Source organism: Alternaria viburni (genome assembly GCF_023758015.1).
Source record: "Alternaria viburni strain BMP 2772 chromosome Unknown scaffold_23, whole genome shotgun sequence".
Lineage (NCBI taxonomy): Eukaryota > Fungi > Ascomycota > Dothideomycetes > Pleosporales > Pleosporaceae > Alternaria > Alternaria viburni.
Window position 1 is genome coordinate 86,621 of NW_026055792.1, and position 13,501 is coordinate 100,121.

The 13,501-nt window shown below is 51.8% G+C and overlaps 5 protein-coding genes across 5 annotated transcripts; 2 read left to right on the plus strand and 3 right to left on the minus strand.

Moving 5' to 3' along the window:
- Window positions 1-829: 829 nt before the first annotated feature.
- J4E79_009019 (uncharacterized protein) lies at window positions 830-2,626 on the plus strand (the record flags this gene model as incomplete). The annotated part of the gene is made up of 6 exons (XM_049357871.1): window positions 830-853; window positions 911-1,038; window positions 1,090-1,303; window positions 1,350-1,599; window positions 1,645-2,407; window positions 2,467-2,626. 6 exons carry the CDS (start codon window positions 830-832, stop codon window positions 2,624-2,626), a joined length of 1,539 nt encoding a protein of 512 aa, XP_049207470.1.
- A 513-nt stretch (window positions 2,627-3,139) lies between these two features.
- On the plus strand, window positions 3,140-4,562 carry J4E79_009020 (uncharacterized protein; the record flags this gene model as incomplete). The annotated part of the gene is made up of 3 exons (XM_049357872.1): window positions 3,140-3,390; window positions 3,441-4,287; window positions 4,335-4,562. The coding sequence occupies 3 exons, from the start codon at window positions 3,140-3,142 to the stop codon at window positions 4,560-4,562; spliced, it is 1,326 nt and encodes a 441-aa protein (XP_049207471.1).
- Window positions 4,563-4,691: 129 nt separating this feature from the next.
- J4E79_009021 (uncharacterized protein) lies at window positions 4,692-6,008 on the minus strand (the record flags this gene model as incomplete). Its single annotated transcript, XM_049357873.1, has 1 exon — window positions 4,692-6,008. The coding sequence occupies one exon, from the start codon at window positions 6,006-6,008 to the stop codon at window positions 4,692-4,694; it is 1,317 nt and encodes a 438-aa protein (XP_049207472.1).
- Window positions 6,009-6,402: 394 nt separating this feature from the next.
- On the minus strand, window positions 6,403-6,938 carry J4E79_009022 (uncharacterized protein; the record flags this gene model as incomplete). Its single annotated transcript, XM_049357874.1, has 2 exons — window positions 6,403-6,422; window positions 6,455-6,938. The coding sequence occupies 2 exons, from the start codon at window positions 6,936-6,938 to the stop codon at window positions 6,403-6,405; spliced, it is 504 nt and encodes a 167-aa protein (XP_049207473.1).
- Window positions 6,939-12,093: 5,155 nt separating this feature from the next.
- J4E79_009023 (uncharacterized protein) lies at window positions 12,094-13,378 on the minus strand (the record flags this gene model as incomplete). The annotated part of the gene is made up of 2 exons (XM_049357875.1): window positions 12,094-13,231; window positions 13,287-13,378. The coding sequence occupies 2 exons, from the start codon at window positions 13,376-13,378 to the stop codon at window positions 12,094-12,096; spliced, it is 1,230 nt and encodes a 409-aa protein (XP_049207474.1).
- Window positions 13,379-13,501: the final 123 nt, after the last annotated feature.

Genomic DNA, 13,501 nt, shown 5'->3' on the forward strand with positions numbered 1-13,501 from the left:
TACTGGTCACGTATGCGCGCGCTGCTGGCCGCGTGTCTGCGACGAGCGCGATTCGGCACTAACCCAACACGGAGATGTATCCGTCATTGCGCGTTACGTCATCAAAATCTGGCGAAACTGCTCAACACCAGCTGGGCGAGAATGCTGCATCAACACCGCATATGCCCGCATTCCGACACAGCGAATCGTTAGATCCTGATACATACCACGCATTGGACCTTCGTTGAGCGAAGATCAGCCGTTCCTGCTTCGTAGATGCCATGTCTACCGCACCGAAAGTCGAGCCGAACAACGCTATGCATCGGTTTGAGCGTAAGGCGCATCCTCTTCTACCTCAAAACCAAGGATCATCTCTGGATGGACAGCAGATTCTGTTCCACATATTTGTAGTTCAACAGAATCCAGGACAGGAGACATGACAGGGACTGCGTTACACATACCCCGCTTCTCCCCCAGCCCGTCAACACCAATCTACGCGTCTCGTAGTTTCGCAGCGAATTGGATATGTCGGCGCGATGCACATATTGTGGATTACGCATGTCTTTATTTCCGGCCCTCCCGCGAACAGCCAAAGCGGGCTGCCCCACCACGGTAATGTGGGGATGATCCCCAGCCGTAGCATTCGAAAACGAAGCAACGGGTATGATTACGTGAAGGCGCGTGTATAAGCTTCTCTTTAAACATCATGACCATCGCTGGCACCAAGATCTCTGCACCCACCAGCTTCTCGGTCTACTATTGAGATAATCGCCTTTCTGTAATTGCGAGCATGTGGGCTACTTCTCTTCTTCTGTTGGGCATCGTCGCTCTTATACTAGACTACAGCCGCATGCTGTACCTAAGATGGCGAATGGTAGTTGCTTACTCCTTTGCCAGTTCCATGTTGGGTCTGTCACTAATACGCCAGCAGCCTCCAGGACCGTTGCCTTGGCCTATTGTTGGAAACACCTTCAATCTACCGGAGGAAAAGCCTTGGTATCTCATGGAACAACTATCGAAACAATACAAGTCACCACTCATCACGTTCTGGATCGGGCGGTTAGTTCAACAGCAGTTCTGCGGTTATGAACTGTGAATGACACAACACAGGAGACCGACAGTCTGGGTCAATGACGCATGGACTGCTGATGAGCTTCTCGTCAAGCGGGCAAACATCTACAACTCTAGACCCCGCATGCTAATGTTCGCTGAGCTTATGTCCGGCCAAATGAACCTGCTGCACAAATACACGTACACAAAAGAACAGCGTGAAAGGTTTCGCGACCTCAGGAGAGTTACCCACCAGGGTGTTGGGATACAGCAGGTCAGCGTAACACAGGGTTTCATCTTGCTCATACTGACGTTACCAGATAAAACGCCATCGAAGCCTCCAAGACGACGAAAACAAGATAGTAGTAGGCGACCTACTAGAGACCCCCGACAAATTCGTAGCTCATTTCGAGCGATACGCTACGAGCGTTGTGTCGATCATCGGCTTTGGACGTCGGATTGGAGACATACAAGATCCGTTGATCACTGAAGTGATCGCTCAGATGCAGACCTCTGCCAAGATGGCCGTCGTCGCCAAGGACTTCCCGCGACTAATGGAGACCTTCCCATGTAACTTTTGAAGCCACTTACTCAGATCCATACTAACAAAGACAGGGCTGGCCAAGTTTCCCAATTGGATGGCTCCTTGGAAGCGTGATACTCGACGTTCAGCAAAGCCCAAATACGGCCGCAACGATTTCTTCTATGCTTTGGCTGAAGAAGCCAAGCAATGTCCAGAAGAGAACTACTCCAAGTACCTGTTTCGCGAAGCACCTCACCTCAATCTTCATCCTCTCGAAATCTCCAATCTCGCCGCTAACCTACTCGGTGCTGGAGCGGACACATCAAGTAGCACTCTACAAACAGCAGTACTGGCAATGCGCGCCTTCCCCGAGACCCTTGAACCCGCTTGGGAAGAGCTCGACCGTGTAGTAGGTCGAAAACGAAGTCCGACGCTCGACGATGACCTTCCATATCTCCGCGCTTTCGTCAAAGAGGTCTTTCGCTGGCGTTCCGTGGCGGTTATAGGAGGTACTGCTCATGCACCTACCCAAGATGACTATTATAACGGCTACTATATAGCGAAGGGGACCTGGGTACAGGGCAACGTTTGGGCAATACATCACAACGAGCGTGACTTCCCCGACCCCGATCGCTTCAACCCTAGGAGATTCTTGGACACAGACGACAAGAGACCGTTTCCGGGGGAGAAGGGGTATATGACGTTCGGGTGGGGCAGAAGAAGTTGTGCTGGTCAAGCATTGGCTGAGCAGGGTACGCATCTGAGTATCGCACGATTGGTGTGGGCATACAAGGTGGAGCCAGAGTTGGACCCAAGAACGGGAGAGGAAGTGCCTGTTGACATCTTCAAGTTCACGTAAGTTTTGTTCACAGATATCAAGGTTATGAAGCTTCGTGAGTATTGACGTTTAGCAGGAGCGGATCGAACTGGCGACCCCAGCCATTTAAGGTCAGATTTACACCCAGACACGAAGAGATCAAGCAGACCGTTATCCGAGAGGCGCAACAAGCACGGCAAGATTTGGCGAAGTATGATCGCGAAACCAAGTACAAGTTCAGCACGTTCTACGAGTAGGGATTGGCTGAGATACGATATCATTCATGGATTGTACGTATGCGCCGACTCGCTAGGTCGATCAACTCTCGAAATGGCAAGGTGTCGGGCATTTCCATACAGCTTTGCATAACACCCCTGCCAGTGCGGAGAAGACATGGGTTTCTCCTCACTGCCCCACGATGCTAACCTCGCATGACTCGCACATCTCGCTGTATAAGGCTGCGATCCCTCCTTCTCGTAGATGGATGCTGGTCTGTCCCTGCGTGGGCAATAATGGCAAAACTTCAGGAGACGTCCTTGTGGGCGAACCGCAAATGCTTACTAATATGCTCCGCCGTCGCTATTGCTAGCATGCAGTACGGCATTGACACCGCTGCAGTAGGCGGTCTGCAGGCGATGCCTGGGTTTTTGATGGTTTTTGGGTATGAGGATCCGACAAGCCCGCTTGGCTATGGCATTGATGCAAGTCCACATAGCTTATGACATCGCGAAAGCTACTGACGCGCAAGATAGTCAACGGTGCAACAGCTCATGACCTCCTTGCTAAATTTAGGTTCATGCGTATCTGCTATTGCTGCTGGTGTGTTTGGTGGCTATTTCGGTCGTAGGAAGGCCTTGTGGCTCGCATGCATCATATGTCTGGCTGCAGTGTCGGTGCAGATTGGCTCTACCTCCAAGGCTGGTTTGTACGTAGGTCGTCTGTTGCTAGGTTTCTCCAACGGCTTCTTTGTCGTATTCTCGACTGTGTACTGCAGCGAAGCAGCACCGGCGCATCTTCGGGAGTACGTTTCCGGGTCTCTTCGCGGACGATAGATATACTGACAATTGGCAGAATCATGGTCGGACTCTTCTCTTTCTACGTGAATCTCGGAAGCATCATCGGTTCCATCATCGACAACTACACTTCACGCTACCTCTTGAAACTCTCCTACCAAGTCCCTCTCGCCTGCATGTTCATCGTGCCGGTTCTACTCGGCACAGCGCTCTTCTTCGTTCCCGAGAGTCCGCGATGGCTTCTACATCGTGATCAACATGATGCGGCGCGCAAGTCCTTGGAGCGTCTTCGTTTCGATCATGGCGAAGCGCTAGAGTTGGAGTGGGCGGAGATGATCCGTGGTGTGGAAGAAGAGCGCAGATTGAGTCAAAGCTCAGGCTTTCTGGACCTCTTCCGCGGCAACGACTTGAGACGCACGCTACTCTGTTGGGGCACGATCGCGAGTCAGTCCGCAAGTGGCGTCTGGTTCTTCATCGGTTATCAGACCTACTTCCTCGCCATCGCTGGTATCACGAAAGCCTTCGAGTATAGCATCATGAACTCCTGTATCGGTTTCATCGGTGTTCACCTTGGTCTCTTCTCCATGAACAAACTCTTTGGCCGAAGAACGATCATGATCGCTGGAGCGATAGCGTGTGGTCTATGTGAGCTTGCCTGTGGGATCGCAAGTAGCGTAAAGCCCAACTCAGTCGAGACTGGAAACGTGTTAGTGGCTTTTACGGCGCTGTTCCTGTTTTGCTACAATGCCGGGGTGGGCGTTGCGACAAGTCCTCTAGCGACGGAACTTGTCAGTTCAAGACTGCGAGCTTGGACAGTTGGCAGCGCGAATGCTCTTGGATACTTCCTGGCTTGGCTGATCGGCTTTTGCTCGCCATACTTTATCAACCCTCAGGATCTTGACTGGGTAAGTGAGCATGCTTTCTCTTCTCTATGACGCTAACACGAGTGCAGGGTCCGCAATACACGTACATATGGGCAGCTTCGAACTTCATTTGTGTTGCTTGGTTCTACTTCTTCCTCCCGGAGACGAAAGCGCGATCATTAGAGGAGCTGGATGAGATCTTCGAAGCTAGAGTGGCGGCACGAAAGTTCAAACTGTATGAGTGTAGGATTGTGGAGGATGCGAAGCATGATGTTTTTGGGAAGGAGACAGTTGAGACAACAAAGCAAGCTGCTTAAGGGACTGTATGTATGTCTTCATCGGGTGTAATACTACTGTACCTATCCCAGCCCTCTCAGTAGGTGTACAGTCTTGCGCCCCTCCACTCCTACGCGGCCCGCATTGAAGCTTCGCATTCACATCTACTCCTACTCATCCTCATGAGGTGCTTTCACGCGGATTCTCACAATCTCGTCAGCTATCGTGGAAGGGTCGTCTGGCGCAGGGAGTTCATAGGACATTTTCCATCCCAGAAAGGGCAGGGCCAGTACTTGTTCACGAGTCCGACTGGTATGCCAATGCGACTCCTGAAACCAGTCTGAAACCCACTGCCATGGGACAAGTGCACTCTCGTAGCTCGTGAAGTCAGTCGTAGCCTTGTAGCTTTTCTCACCAACGGTAAAAGTAGGTGATGAAGCAGTAGGACGATCGTCGCTGTGGAAAAACTTTGGAACAGCCAGACCGCTGACATCTGTGTAGCTCATTGGTGCCTTGCTTCGGTCGGCGATGAATTGGACAAATCGGAAAGAACGCTCGCGAAAGACTGACCGCTCCCAAGAGAGACCGCATTCGGGAGATGGAAGAACCTTGGCTTCTTCCTCACTAGCAAAAGCTTCGCGCGTTTGACCTCGAAGGTCCGCGCACTTGAAGTCCGGGAACTTGTCGAGACAATGTGCCAGCTCGTGAACTAGGACGACAGCGAGAAGAAACTGAGGTCCGAGATTTTGTACAATCGGTGGAGCCGCAGGCTCAGAAGTAATTGGGGTAGCGGCTTTGGGACTCGGGTCGAGCAAGTTGCGGAAGAATGAGTGCAATAGGACACAAGGGCTGGTTTGTTTCAACCCTCCCGGGCGATATCGCCAATCCGAACCCATCTGATCATCGCACCAAGCTACCATGCAAGAGCGTATCTTGGTCTCTAGATCGATTTTAGGCCAGTTGGAAAGCTCCAAGATATCGTTATGGCTTCTGTCCTTGGTCGCGTACGCTGTGTACGCCGTTCGAAGGTCTTTGAACGCGAAGGTTAATCCCATATCCATGTCTTTCGGTGTACGGTCGGATGCTTGCACCTTCCAGGTCAAAACGTCAGCTAAGTTGCTAAGCTTCTCCCTCCAGTCGGCCATCAAGACTGATGGGTGTTCATTCTGAGACGTCGAGGTGTAGATAAGTGGGGGCGGGAAGTCTGCTGCGAAGGTCTTGGAAGGTGAGGTAGTGCTTCTCATTTGATGCCAGAAATACTGCAGAACTCGTTCATCGCTTACAAATCGACTGGCAAGCTGTAGAGCAGGCTTCATGTTAACGTACATGTTCTGTGAGACGCCAATGAACCGGTCGCGAGCGAAGATTGGTGCAATCTCGTTGCTGAGACTACTTGCACTCGAAGTGACATTGAAAAAGCCTTGTTCTTGTAGAAAATGGATCGCTTCTTTGCGCACATTATTAACATGACCTTTGAATTCGTGCATGATTGATGAGATACGAATGATTTCGCTGCGTTCTTCTGGGCGCTTTAAGTATGCTATAGTATGTGCTTGCTATTAGCAAAGCGTAGGCCTCATGTGCTACCCTACTCAGACTGAATTCGATGATTGCTCTGCAGCAGCTCATTTTACCACGTCATATGACAAGAAAGAAGTTTGAGAAATTGTGCATGTTGAACGTCTGGGTGCAATCTACGGATTCGTGTTGCAATATTGTCTTTATACCAGGTTTATGTGCGTGTAGATCGGTACATGTCTCCCTATGTATTCTAAACGGGTTCTTGACTAAAGCCAGGCCAAAATGCCGAGTGTTGCAGCTACAGCTAACACTGTCGTGCCAAGTGCGTGTTTACGCAAGTTGTTTGTGGCCGCGTCTTGTTTAATCAGCAAGCTGTGATACTAGAACAGATTTTGATGGGGCGGATACATACCTTCGACATCGGGAGTCTCCGTTGCTTCAGCGCCATCCTCTTCTGACTCAGTGGTGGAAGGCGACGCCTCGGTGGACTCCGGCGTCTGAGTCTCTGGGGAAGTAGACGGTGTCGATGCGATTCCGGTGCGGGATGATGACATCGTTGGAGTCGAGCTTGCCGACAAGACTACACATGGCCCACCAAGGAAGGGATACGCCGACGAGGCCATGTCGTTGATACAGTCGAAGAAATCACTCCCATCATCTGCCTCGCACCACTGAGTGCAGTCGTTCAAGACACGGACCTCAGCACCATTGTTGCAGCAGGATGTGATGTTGACATCGTTCGGAGGAACGTTGACCTGACAGATTTGACCTGTGAGTCCCGTAATGTTGAGATCATTAGGAGCGATGCCTGGAGAACAGGACGTGGGTGTAGGCAAGGCTTCGCTCGATGGGATCGGAACGAGTTCTGATGCGATCGAACTGAGTGTTGAAGTCATGGTGTTGGGGAGAGGTACAGTCTCTATAGTGAATGCTGAAGTCATGATGTTGGTTAGAGATTCAGTCTTTGTAGTGAAGGGGGCAACTTAGAATGAGCGAAGTAAGAAGGCGAACAGGAAGAGCACGATACGTGGTAATGCTCAAGTATACATAGGTAGGTAGCAGCGATGCAACAAACGCAACGTCATCTGTCAGACTGGAAGCCGACCGACCCGGAACCGTGCCTTGGTACATAGCCAAGACAGAGTAAGGCAGACTGAATATAACATCACCCTTTGTTGTCTCAGTGCATGGCCCACTCTGATGCCGCCTGGGAGTGCGCCAAGAGCGGGGACGGTTAGCGCGGCACTACTGGCGCCTTCAGGCACCTGTACCTCTCACACCTTCACTTCCAGATACCCGGCAACCCTGACATTGCGACTTGTTAAAGGAACCACTGGATGTCGCTGGCTTTTCGGATATGAACAGGGGTATAATCATTGTAGCTTGCAGATCAAACGGAAGCCTGCATCACTCTACCAAAGTTGAGAACGGCCACTTACCTAGGTACATGCGCGTGTGCTCTACACCCGGGCCCCCACCGCCGGGGCCAGACTGCCAATGAAGCGCGACTTCGTTACTATACATTCCCATTGGGAAGGAAGACCCAATTGAGGAACAGCTCGACACCATCACTCTACGATAAACACAGATCATTGCTGCTAGAGGTCGGCAAATGTCAAGCGTGAGTGCCCAAAATTCAGACGGGAAGACTACAACAGCACGTACAACATCAGGGTTATAAGCCACTCGGAGAACGGCCTCCCAACGGTGTGCTTTCGAGGTACGTCTACGGGAGAGGGGCATGATTACGCTCGCGCAGTATCAAGATGTGAAGCCAGAATGCTGACAATCTGGAAGGGCTGTGCTCATCGCCCGGCTCCCGATTCTCCACATTGCAACGCACACGGACGATCTTCTGTCACGATCCAGTCGATTGAAGCATTTGGACACACTAGACTCGTGTCTCGAATATATATACTTTGCACCGATCGCATACCGCAATGCGCATCTATCTTTGTCGGATTCGCGAACGAGAAGATAACACCGTGTACGTTGAGCGCAACACGCAAGCCTCGACCAGCGATGATTATATTGCTATCTCCCATGTATGGGGATCACCAGAGACCATCCAATCTGTCAGGGTCGATGGTCTAGAAAGTCCCATCTCTTTGAGCCCAGGAAAGTTTCGGATACTCGAGATCCTACGTCGCCCAGATGTGTGTGGTGCTGGATGGTTTTGGATGGACCTCTTTTGCTTAGACCAAAGTACTGACGCCACGATACCAATGGCTGACCAGCTGGCATCCATTCCTGCTGTTTATAAGAGCAGTCGCCTTGTCAAAGTCCTCATCGAGTCGCCCGTGTGCCGGGAGTGGGCTGATTCTGCGGTAAAACTGTCTAAAAACCTGGAAATAGATATTACCATGTTCGGAGAGTATGAACTGCATCACGCGAGGAGGTGCCGTTACATGATGTTTGCAGATCCATGGTTCGACAGATTGTGGACGAGACAAGAAGGCTTGTATGCGAAGAGGATACAAGTTGTGTCGCTTGATCAAAGGCCCTGTCCACGGTTTGACAACATCCATACACAAGGTCAAAAGTGGAAGTTCACCGGCATGATTGCTGTACATCGCGATGCAGCTCGGACTTTTCTAAACGACAAACTCGCATATCACGGTCACGACACTACCACACCTTCCATGAGATTCCAGGCCTACATGGATCTGGTGTACAGAGGCGACTTAGATATGACCAACCACCAGCGGCTCTCGACCGATGAATTAGCGCGATATTTGCCCCTAGACAGTGCCTGGAGAAGCGGGCGGACAACAACAAAAGCTCGTGACTATGTCCTCGCGGTATTCCCGGACATCATAGGCTATCAGGTCCCCTTGAATGCAAGGTCTCTTTCATTCACATCCCTGCTGCAAGATGCCTTCAAACAACTGCCACAACTACAGCTGAAAGGCGTGCTGGCCGTCAAGATCAGCAACGGGGTAGCCGAATCACGAAGCCTTACAAACGGGATCTTCCAGCCTCACGCCGTTCAAAACCCGACAAGTGTGACGGCAGCATACGACACCTTTGCTCTGGTGCGCAAGGGGGTACTTGGGTATTCCGAAGAACACGCTACTCATAACAGCGTGCCGCTTGGCCTCGACAGACCCTTCAAAGTCATTGCTCATGGTATAAATGTCCGCGCCGTCCAATTCACGCGAGCCTATCTGCCCGAATTGCTGGACCTCTGGAAATCGACGGCGGACTTTTCTATGCAACTGTTAACCTGCCCCCCTTCTAGTCCATGCTTTGGATCCTCTCGACAGCTTGATGACTACGAGGAAATGCACTACCGCGCTTTTGCTAGCCAATTCTGCAAGTCATCGATAGAGACATGGGCCGCTGAACGACCTAGACTAGTAGCTCATGGCGTCGTAGATCTCGAAGAGATGAATCAGAAGGTCACTGATGCAGAATTTGAGCTGTATTTGACACGGTTCATGGCATGTCTGGTATGTGGCACGACTCGAACGAATGGGGTGACTGTCTTGGAGACATCCGAATTCAGACTCATCTCGACTCTACAAGGGCAAACTTTGCTTGCTTTGATCAACAGGGAACATCTACAGGCTACTGGAACCTCCGAATACGTACTTTGTAGTCGGGGCATGACAAAGATGGAGGGACTTCACGTTGGTGCAGAATCTGGATCTGATAGTCATTTGGAAATCTTCGGTAGAACGTGGATCCCTAAAGACGGGCTCATCGAGGAGACGTAGTCTTTGAGTTCACTCGTTGAGTTTACAAGATAAGTTATGCTCTTTGTCTCACATGTCATGCTTGCTGGCCCATTGTTGTATCTTGCCCATCCACTTGAACGATTCGACTAGTCCCGCTGGATGTGCTCACTAGCGGTGGACCTGGAACCACCGCGGGCATATCAGAGGTACTGACTGATGCATTACCGGTGTCTGGTACTTCTCCATCTCCAGTCAGGTCCGAATTCGACGCATGCGCAGACGCATTATCGGATGAGCGTGCGCGCCCCCGCCATGGATCTGTTTGGCGTTTTAGATCGTACTTCGATCTCGCGCCATCCCACCACTCAGTCTCCTCCTGACGTAGTTTGCCCGGGAAAAACTCGTGGCGGAGTACATCCCCAGCTCCAGTGACTGTAGACTCCAGATCCATGAGGCCATCCATCACGCTCGAAGTGATGATAGTGTCCACTAATTTGAGGTGCAGACCTCGCACTTCTGGTTTGCGGGCAGCAGCAGCGAGCATTGCGTTTTGTAGCATCCCCAAAATTCCAACTAGAACCAAATACCAGGTATGCGATTTCAAGCCAGCAACCATGATCAGCAGAACTAGCCAGACAGTGATTTGGCAAAACGACTCAAGGCGGGTGATCCATACCCCCAAAGGAAGCCCATGCATCATCTTCGCTCTGCGCATCTCGCTGCCATTCCTATGATACCTTTGAACACCGTGCTCATCTCTCATTGGAGTCGACAATCCCTTGACAGCCTGCCATAACCGATCAGATCGTGGGCTTTCGCTGGCAGCGAGCTCTTCCAAATCCAGCGCCTCGCCTTTCCCGTGAATGATCATGATGTCCCGTGTTCCATTCCCACTAGTCAAGGCCAGTATCTTTGTGGTATTGTGCCTCAATGGCTGTTTTTCAAGCCGCCACTGGGTTGAGGCCCCTGCCATCGCCGAAGCAACGATTCCGATACCAGTGACAAGCAGTATGCCCCACTCGCCGTGGCGACCGAACGGTATGGCTGCGACAGCAAGCTGTGAAAGCGTCACTGCGACGTACGCTACCCACGATCTGGAGTGTATTGTATATCGACTGGCGCGTCGCGGCAAGGCGTGGTAAATGGCGATTCGAAGTGCTCTGCCGTCTAGCTGTTCGACTGTGTTCATGTAGAGCTCATTGTCCCGCATTATACGACCTAGAATCCAATTCCTGTTGCAGCGTACGTACGTCGATTCCACGTTGAACACCAGAACTGGGTAGTCTGGCGGCGGTAGCAGTCGACCGTCACCAAGAATGCGGACTAGGTTGCCAAAGGAGTACGCTACCCAGCCAAAGGAGAAGCAAACAGGACTGATCCAGTGTCCTGCTTCTTGTGCAAGGGCGGTGTGCACAACGTCACCGCCGATTATCATGAGGATGGAGAGGATGTCGCTGGGATTGTTCCATTGCTCGCGAAGCTGAGCTACCGTTGAAGAGTAGGTAGTTTGTGAGATATTCATCTGGCGCTCGAGTTTCGGAGACAAGGTCAACGTTGAGAGGGTGTGGTCCTCAATAAGTGTGCGCTGACGGTTTGGTTGTACGCAGTTGCCTGGGGCTGAGGCTTGGCGATGACGCTTAGCAAAGTTCGTCTCGTGGTGCGCCACTCTAGATAGTTCGTGAAGTGCATGTACCAAGTATTAATTTCGAATAACAGGTCCCAGGTTATTGGCGACGTTGACTTCATGTCTTGGAAAACCCATTGCGCAAGGATTCAGACCATGCTTACGCGCAAAACGCATGTCGAAACCTCTGTAACAACTTCCAATAATTTACATGGAGCGTTGATAGACCTGTTCAGGCCGTCCTTGCGCACGAGAGAGGATCCCAAAGCTACCTAGGTAGAAAGAACCACCTTCCATGCACAACCAATAGTAAGGCCAATGCCATTGGTGACTACGCTTAATGATGGATCGCAATCGTGTCACATTTGACATTGGAACTATGCAAGCGCTGCATGGGTATTGTAGCAGTTCGGAGCCAAGTCGTGTAGCGCTTGCCGAAAGACGCCCATACGTACGCGAGCAATAGATCATGCCCAACGAACTCCTTCTTTCACATGCGACCACAGGTAAAGGAGTATACTAGATCTCGTTTGCTCTTCACACGTCAAGCCATTGACCGACAGATTAGTAGCTTAGAGGGAAACCATCAGCGAATTCCCGCTGTTGTATGTTTCTGACCTTCTTCTCTGCCAATCTGGATAGCAAGAACTGTTTTTTTTGCTCGAGCGGTAGAGGCGTGGAACGGGACACTAGGGTGACTGGCAGCCGTGAAGGTGAGAGTATTTCCGTGTGGATTAATACACTGGTCTAAGCTCGTTGTCGCTTGCTCCTGCGTGTGCCCTCTTGTTTCACTGTGACCACTGGCTGCTCCTCTTCGGGCTCCTTCTTGATGCGCTTTCGTTTGACAACCTCCTTTTTGGCAGTTTCTGCCAAGACGATGTCCTCTTCCTCTTCCTCTTTCTTTATCGTCACCTCCTCTTCCTTCACCTCGACCTTTGGAACAACCCTATCCGAAAAGGCCTTCAGGTCCGCCGTGAACAAGACGGAATGTGCCCATCCAGCTTCTTTACCCCACAGCTTCCGGAAGAGGTTCCCAATCGCAGCGTATGTGGCCGCGGTCAAGCTGCTGTGCTTGCCCTTGCCGAACCGGTAGTCTTTCTGCGCAATCTGCCAGACATGGGTGTCGACGGGTACAGACTCGGACCAGCCGAGGCCGAATAGACATACACAGTCTGCGACCTTTGGACCCACGCCATGGAGGGCAAGGAGCTCCTCGTGTGCTTGCCGGTAGCCCTCGCGACCACCTTCGAGCATCTCTCCGGCGGGCTTCTCTTCCATGCCAAACTGCGGACACTCGGGATTGCTCAGGTCCTCCAACCACTTCAAGCCTTTGTCCTCGGACACCATTCGCGCAGTCTTCGCAATGTACTTGGCGCGATATCCAAACCCAAGCTTCATGAGATGCGCTTCGACGTCGGGGCCCGAGAGGGCATCGGGTGTGGGGAAGTCGTGGTAGGGTATGTCGTCGATGGTGCCTATGTGTGGTCCGTAGTGCAAGCAAAGATTGTGCACCATGCCCGATATGCGACTGATGTTGTTGTTGCTACTGCATATAAAGCCGATAAGGGCCTCCCAAGCGTCTTGTCGCAGAATCCTGATACCCGTGAACTTGGGTGCGCGCTTCTTGAAGTTGGCGTCGGAGGCGGCCCATTGTTCGTAGAGCTGGCCAAGATTAGGCGCGAGGTTGAAGTAGTGCTTTATGAGAGCAGCCGTGTCGTCTTCCTCGGGGGCGACTGAGGGCGCTTTGGAAGGAGGCGGAGTAGGAAGAGTGGTGGTGACGGGCGGATATGTCGCGCGGTAGTGGAGATGTTCGGCATCTTGACGGAGGGAGAGTATGCGACCATGGAGAGCCATGGACCACACGTCATCAGCTGACTTGCGCCATCTGGTCGCACGTTAGGAGATGTTGCGACTCGAGTACTGAGACAGGGGAACGATACCTGAATGATTGTCCACATCGCAAAGTCGTGTTGATGCATAGCTCAGTGAGGCTAGTAGGCAACTTGTGCCACTCAGCAGCGCGTAAAGCCATTGTCGTTATAGTCGGGGTCTGCGCCAGGAGTGAATGATGCATCATGGTCTGGCCTCGGTGACAGGGGTAAGGCGCCAAGGGAACGGCGCGCTAAGGCAGGCCCCGACTTTCTCTCACACGTTT